The sequence below is a fragment of the Glycine max genome, chromosome 3 (genome assembly GCF_000004515.6).
Source record: "Glycine max cultivar Williams 82 chromosome 3, Glycine_max_v4.0, whole genome shotgun sequence".
Lineage (NCBI taxonomy): Eukaryota > Viridiplantae > Streptophyta > Magnoliopsida > Fabales > Fabaceae > Glycine > Glycine max.
The window spans coordinates 28,067,330-28,074,959 of record NC_016090.4 but is presented as its reverse complement, the minus strand read 5'-3'; the positions used below and the strand labels follow the sequence as shown (position 1 = coordinate 28,074,959).

General features: G+C 35.4%; 1 protein-coding gene across 1 annotated transcript; it reads right to left on the bottom strand.

The window, feature by feature from the left end:
- Positions 1-779: 779 nt before the first annotated feature.
- LOC106798064 (G-type lectin S-receptor-like serine/threonine-protein kinase LECRK3) lies at positions 780-3,483 on the bottom strand. The gene has a single exon (XM_014773658.3). It carries the CDS (start codon positions 3,380-3,382, stop codon positions 959-961), a length of 2,424 nt encoding a protein of 807 aa, XP_014629144.1. The 5' UTR covers positions 3,383-3,483; the 3' UTR covers positions 780-958.
- Positions 3,484-7,630: the final 4,147 nt, after the last annotated feature.

Sequence of the window (7,630 nt, the reverse complement as noted above, 5' to 3'; positions counted from 1 at the left end):
ACTTCCATGTTCCAAGAGGAGAATATATAGTTGTGAGACTTTCAAGAATTAAGATGGTTTTGTCAAGGTTTAGTGGAGTTCAAGAATGAAATAATACCGCTAAATTATTTCAGCATTTTGAGAAAAAAGTTTTGTATTGTTTTAGTTTTATGTACTCTTGCAGAAGTTTTATTAGAATTCTGATATGAACTGCTACTATGTGAAATTGTTTAATTCACCAAGGTACCAGAACCTAAGAATGTTGTTACAGTACAAGTGAGTATAACTTGGTTACAACTTCAATGAAGGAGTTTTAAGCTTTGGCCTTCCCTTGTAGGCTTGTACTAGTCCTTCAACGAAAAATACACACATGGAACAACAAAAAGTACAGCTCATTAAGAAAATGGAACATGTTAATAACCACATTTAAATTAGTGATGAATAAATATGATGGGAGATTAAATGGACCTGTGGCTAGTGAGTTTTGCATATCAGAAGTTGAACATAGTCCAATATCTTCATAGTACAATGAAAAAAATCATGTTTATCAAATTATATGTACAAACTATATTTTCAAACACTCGTTAGTTCTCCAACCCCTTGGCTGCTCTGTGATTACCAAAAATATATGAATCAGTCTCAAGTAATAAAGTGAGTAAGTCTATATTCTGAATTTGGTTCCTCTAAAGTGCAATGAAAACCTTATTTAATAGTTTATAGTTCTCATGCATGAACTTAATTTAATAGTCTATGCTCTATTTCTTTTGCTTAGATGTTTTATTGAAGTTATGCACATTTACTAAATCCAAAACGTGACTGGTTTATCAAGCTAGTTAATACAAAAGGTCAATTGATCTCAAACCCCGAATGCTATAATGCTGAAGGAACATAAAGCTTCAAATAGATACACATACATATATGTAAATTTTACAGTTCACACTAGAATCTAGATACCACAACTAGGATTAGCACCAACTGATTAGTCTAGAGAACATTGAATACTAAGTTGTGAGGAGGGGCATGGTGGAATTTGGACTTCAACAACACCTTCAAGCATCTGTGTCACATTTCTCATTGTTGGTCTAAGACCAGGATCCTCTTGCACACACCAAAGGGCAATCATCACCAATTTCTCCAAGGTCTTCATGTCATCCAATGCCTCTTTGTCATTCTCAACCAAGTCATGAAGAACACCTTCAGTGTAGCAGTCAAAAGCCCATTCAGTTAGGATTGCTTTCTCTTCATCTGCCTCAAATTCTACACTTTTTCTGCATGAAACTATCTCAAGTAGCAGCACCCCATAACTATAGACATCCACTTTGGCCGTGATTGGCATGTTTTTGAACCATTCAAGTGCAACATACCCTTTTGTTCCCCTTATGGCAGTGTTGGTTCTGCTCTGATTCATGTTCAAAATCTTGGCCAATCCAAAGTCTGAAATTCTTGCATTATAGTAATCATCAAGGAGTATGTTTTGAGGCTTTATGTCACAATGGATGATCTGTGTGCTGCACTCTTCATGCAGATATAGAAGTCCTCTAGCAACCCCAGTTGCAATTTGTAGCCTCAGTTTCCAACTTGGTTTCTCCACATTGAAAACAAGACTTGCTAAAGTTCCATTGCTCATGTACTCATAAACCAGCAACCTTTCGTCTTGAGTCTCACAAAATCCAAGTAAACGGACCAAGTTCTTATGATGAGTGAGGCCAATGACATTCAGTTCATTCTTGAATTCCTTTTGAACCTCTTCCAAGAGAAAAGTGTTCAACCTTTTTACTGCCACGAGAGTAAGGGAACCCATGTTGATGACTCCTTCGTACACAATACCAAAAGCTCCCTTTCCTAGCACTTTCTCAAAGCCATTGGTAGCTTCTTCAAGTTCCTCATAAGTGAAGCAACGCAAATTGGTTTCCACATTAGTGCCACTTTTGCCAACTCTTCTAAGCTTCTTCTTGCACCAAAAAACATAAAAACTGCTCAAGCAGATTGCTCCAACCAATATTAGATTGAGACAAGCAGAACCACTCAAAAGCACAATCAAAGTGTTCCTACTATTCTTTTTCACAATGATTGGAGGAACAACCAAGGAGGAGTTGTCTTTCCTCACTTTCATGAAGGCCTTTGCACCATTAAGTGTGGCATCAACTCTACCATTTGAAAGTGGCAACTTCTTCTTCCAGCAGCTGTCACCTAACCTGAAAATAGCAACAGAACACAAACAATCTTCCATACAAGATTGTCTGCATTGTTCTTCAGTGAAGGGTTTTTGCAGCACATAATCTGAAAGAGGCCAATCAGTATCTATCAACACCTCAAAATCATATAGATCCTCTCTTTGACTAAGTTCATCTTCTGAACATGATTGTACAAAATCCGGTTTGCAGCTACCATTAGGATCATTAGGATCAACCAGTGAGTACCATTTTGGACACTTACAAATTGGCCTCTTATAATCTCCCAAACTGCAAATGCTATTATATCCACAAACGCCACTACTTGCAGCAGAAAGATAATCCTTACATATATTATCTGGATGAGACCACACTGGGGTCCAACCTACACTCCCAGAAGAACCCTTTGGATGTTGATAGAGTGTGAACACCCCATCAAAATCAAGAGTTGCTCTAAGGTAAAATTGAGTGGTGGAAATAGAACCCCCATCTGACAAGTTATACTTTTCTTTGTTGTCTCTCAAAATATACACATCTCCTGACCTATCAAACACCAATTGAGTCCCAGCACTTGATGTGTTGGACTCAATGGTTCCACTTGCATAGTAGTTAGCATTAACATACTCAGATGGCAAATTTATAGAGTGCATCACAAGATTACCATCATTTTGGAAAAAGAGCTCAAACCTGCCAATGTTGAAGTCATTCCTCCTAAGTTTAGAAGAAAGCTTCTGACCCCTTTCCATAGTCTGAGAAGGCAGCAAGGTGTCTCTATAATCATCAAAACTCTCCCAAGTACTGCTGGAGGCACCATCAAGAAGCACAAGGTTGCCAGTGTCATTGAACACACCACTAGAAACTCTAGCAGTGAAGCCACCAGTGTTCCATAACTTATCACCATTTGGGGCAGTGAGAACCAACCCATCATCAGCAGAAAGCTCAACTTTTGAGCCCTTTGGTGCAGGCTTGTTGTCCCTATTGGCAAACCAAACTATGGTTCTGTCTTGAATGTTGGCATACCAAATGCAAAGTATGAAATGATCAGGAGTGGCCTCAAGTGGGAGGAAACCAAAGGCAAAGTCACCAGAAGGTGATGAAACCAACCATGGGGTTGTGCTTTTTCCTGCAGTATGAGAATCACCAATGGCTATGTTGGTTTTGGTTTGAGCTACAACAAAGGGTAGCAAAATCACTGAGCAGAAGAGGAAAAAAAGAAGCAAAGAGGAAGCCATGGTGAGAAATGAGAATCAACTTGGTCCTTACGTTTTAGTTACATATATGGTGATGATTGATGAATAGAAATCAAATCAAGGACTAAGAAAAATTCCATTATGAATTTATGATGATGGTTAAGTCTTTGTCTTCGTTGAATATACTGGAATGCATGCGCTTGACTTTGTCAACGAAGGCTAAAAGTAAAACCAATCAGACACACACACCATATAACTCTTTTACTAGCAACAGTGTTCAGGAAATTTTGGTTCCTAATTACATCCACACAATACAAATTGGAAACAAAACCGTTATGTCAAAAGATCAAACATATTTTTATATATCAACATAAATTCTTGAAATGAATGGTAATAGAATCGATCTCCTTAACATTTCACATATAAAAAAATATGATTGAAAGAAAAGAATCTAATTAAAGATAATTAGTTAAATTTTTCGACAAAAATTAATCATTCACAAATTCGATCATACTACGTGTCAATAGCATACTAACATAATGATTAAAAAAATATTTTTGTATCAGTAAATGAGAGAATTTCCTTTTCTGCATAGGAGACAGGTACACCTTAGATAATCAAATGATGACATCCCCGTGGAAAACAAGCATCGCATACAACAAATTCCATGAAATAGAATAATTCTATTTTATTTTATTCTATTAATAACGTGTAAAAGTTATGTGAGTACCCTCCGTCAGTAAGCCTTATTATTAATTGAATAATTTACAATATATTTCACACAAATTACTTTATATTTTCTACGTGGCTGATTTAACATTTATTTAGGTCTAAGATCAATTTTAAGGTGAGATCTTTTTAAATCAATAAAAATTATATTAAAATTACTATTTTTATTTAAAATTTAATTTTTAAACTTTCTCAAATACAAAAAATCACTTATCTAGTTATTGGGTTTTACTCCTCTAAAGTGATCAAATGCACTTTAGAGAATAAAGTAAAATAATAACCTTTAACTAAAAAAAAATCATTGAGATTATAAACAATTTTAGATTTTGTTAATATGTATTTGTTTTTATCATAATTTTTAACCGTTGATTTTCTAATCACCAAATGTAAATGCACTTTATTTTCTTATCATGTTTTTTTATTCTTAGTCGTTAAAGTATTTTTTGTCCAATATAAAAGTAAAATGTAAACATGTGATATGAGAAAGTAATATAAACTAAAAAGGAGAATGATAGTAATTCATGAAAAAAAATGAAAAAGACAATGTTTTTAGGGGATAGAAGAAAAGTTATTAAATTTAAAAGACTTATTCTCAGTTGGTCTTGTACATTGACGTGTATCTGTTTGAGTGTTGAGTTTTCAAATATATAAATCAGTCCCACCAGACCAGAACAGTCAAGTACTCAAGTTGGCCGAGTACGTACGTAACGGCTCTCATTGACCCATTTGGTCATTTACGCAAATTATTTTTTTAAATGAGATTTTCTTAAATTAATTATTGGCATGGTCTATTTTAATTCATATACCAAGTCAAACGATTTTTTTTTTCTAAGTTTTATGGACAAAACACCCAAACTGGATATTAGTTAAATTTGAGTTTTGTACATCAGCACCCCCCGAATGATTGGGTTGCAAAACCAAACACACTATTATAAAAACATACATCAGATTGTATAGACAATTCATGTTTTGCAAATGAATATACTAATTTATTTGCTTCTCTATAAATATGTTTCAACATGCAGAGTTAGAATTTTCCTTGTAATTTACAATTCTTAGCTACAAGCTCTTTAAAGTACTCCCCCTCACTACTCCTTTCATCCAACAGATTTATAGCATCAAAAGAATATGTTTCCACCATTACTGATGATATCCTTTTGTCACAAGCCATATAAAATAGACCATAACTCTGCTTCTAAAATCGAACAGTGCCCCAACCTTCTAGAATAAGCCCCAACAAAGCTATCATTATTACCTCTTATGATATCACCTCATGAAGTTACTCCTACTGCTAGAAGATAAGCTCCATCATGGTTAAGTTTCATACACCCCTGTATAGGATTATTCCATATTCCAGACTCATCCGTCTACAAATTTGGATGAATCAGATTTAGTACATTCTACATATTTTGGCTACTCTTGATATCTCTCAATAGCGCCCAAACTTTGAACAAAATTTCATCTATGTTATGCGAAGTATCTTGGAAGATAATCTCATTCCGTCTCCACCAAATACAATCAAGAATAACTCCAAATGCAATACTCCATTTGGTGTTTTCTAACATTTTAATTTATTGCTTTGAATATTGGTTTTTATCCAACTACTCATATATTGTTGGTAGAACAAAATAGTAGCAGTAAACTTGAAATGGCTCCAAATATGCTTCACCCAAGTACAGTCTCTAAAAGCATGTTCCATAGATTTAGCTTTATCATGGCATAACGGGCAAGTGTCTTCATCAGTCATATGGCATTGTTTCCTTAACACATCTCTAGGGAGAATTGTGTTGGCCTATTTTCCAAAGAAGATATTTGATGTGTTTCTGTCCATGCCTATGCCAAATACTTTGTTGGGCTCTGACCTAAATCCATATGGAAGTTTATTCTGTTATTTTTCTGTTTTGTCCTCTGTCTATATAAGGCAAGGATGCCCTGTATTTTAAAAAAGCTTCCACTTGTATATTGCATCAGTAATAAAAAGCTTTCTGCCCCCTCCCGTGGATGTAGCCTTGATCAAAGGTGAATCACGTAAATCTGTGTGTTCTTTCTCATCTCTCTCTCTCTTTCACCTTGCTGCAAAACTTTGTGCATGACATTTCTGTTCTGTTGCATCTCCTGATGCTATTCTTGTTTGTTCTTCTTCACTTCTATAACAAATTGGTATCAAGAGCTCAAGTTGCGATCAAGGAAATTCAAGATTCTCGTTTGAATACGAAGATCAAGCTGTGGGAGTCTTGTTTATGGTATCTTTCGCTACTTTACTGTGATCAAGAACACTTAAGAAATCATGTCAAACACAATCAGGATTGAGAAATTCAATGGAAAAAACAACTTCAATCTGTGGCGCATTAAGATGCGTGCTTTGTTGAAGGAACAACGTGTTTGGGCTTATGTTGCTTCTGCATCTGTGAAGAAAGAAGTGGCTTCTGAATCAAAAGAAAAGGTCTTTGTTTCAAAGATTGAAGAACTTGCAGAACAAGAAGAAAAGGCTCACTCACTAATCTTGCTTTCCTTGTCTGATGAAGTTTTATATGAAGTTGCTAATGAAGAAATTGCAAGTGGCTTATGGCTCAAGTTGGAAAAGCTTTATATGACCAAGTCAATCTGCAACAAGCTCTTCTTGAAGAGGCGTGTATTTGGTTTACACATGAAAGAAGGTACATTTCTTAAGGATCATCTTGATGAATTAAATTCTATTTTGATGGAATTAAGAGATATAGATGTTAAGATAGAGGATGAAGATGCTGTCATGATTCTGTTAGCCTCTTTACCACCATCATATGAGAGCTTTGTCAACTCTCTTAGTGTTGGTAAGGAATGTGTCACCATGGAGGAGGTGAAATCCAACTTATACTCAAGGGAACTTCGATCTAAAGCACCTGGAAATTCTGAAGAATCAAATGGATCTGGTCTTGTGGTCTCTAACTCTAACAAAAACATCAAGAAAAAGGTGTTTAAAGGAAAAAAGAAAACTCATGTCAATCCAAAGGACATCTGTAACTACTGCAAGGAGCCAGGTCACTGGAAGAAAGATTGTCCTAAGAAAAAGGGCAAACCATCTGCTGCTATTGCCAAGGAAGGTTCCACATCTGAAAATGAGTTTGTTCTCTTAGTTGCTGATCATCACCAACATTCTGAAAATCAATGGATATTAGACTCTGGTTGTTCCTTTCATATGTGTCCTAACAAAACCTGGGTTGACACCTATGAAGAGAAATCAGGTGGAAATGCCTTCATGGGAAATGATGTCTTATGCAAGACAGTTGAAATTGGCACAATAAAAATCAAGATGCGTGATGAAATTATCCGAACACTCACTGAAGTTAGGCATGTTCCAGAGCTGAAAAAGAATCTAATCTCCATAGGTATTATGGATGGAAAGGGGTTCAAACGCAACACTGAAAATGGGGTCATGAAAATTCAGAAAGGCTCCACAATGGTGATGAAGGGTATAAAGAGAGGTAATCTCGATATACTTCAAGGTACAACATGTATTGATTGTGACACCCTCTACCCCTCACATATATATTAATAAAGGAATAAAAATTCAAATATTAATTA

Bases quoted from the DNA above. Each gene is read 5' to 3' on its own strand.
- LOC106798064 (XM_014773658.3), bottom strand. From the start codon at position 3,382: ATGGCTTCCTCTTTGCTTCTTTTTTTCCTCTTCTGCTCAGTGATTTTG.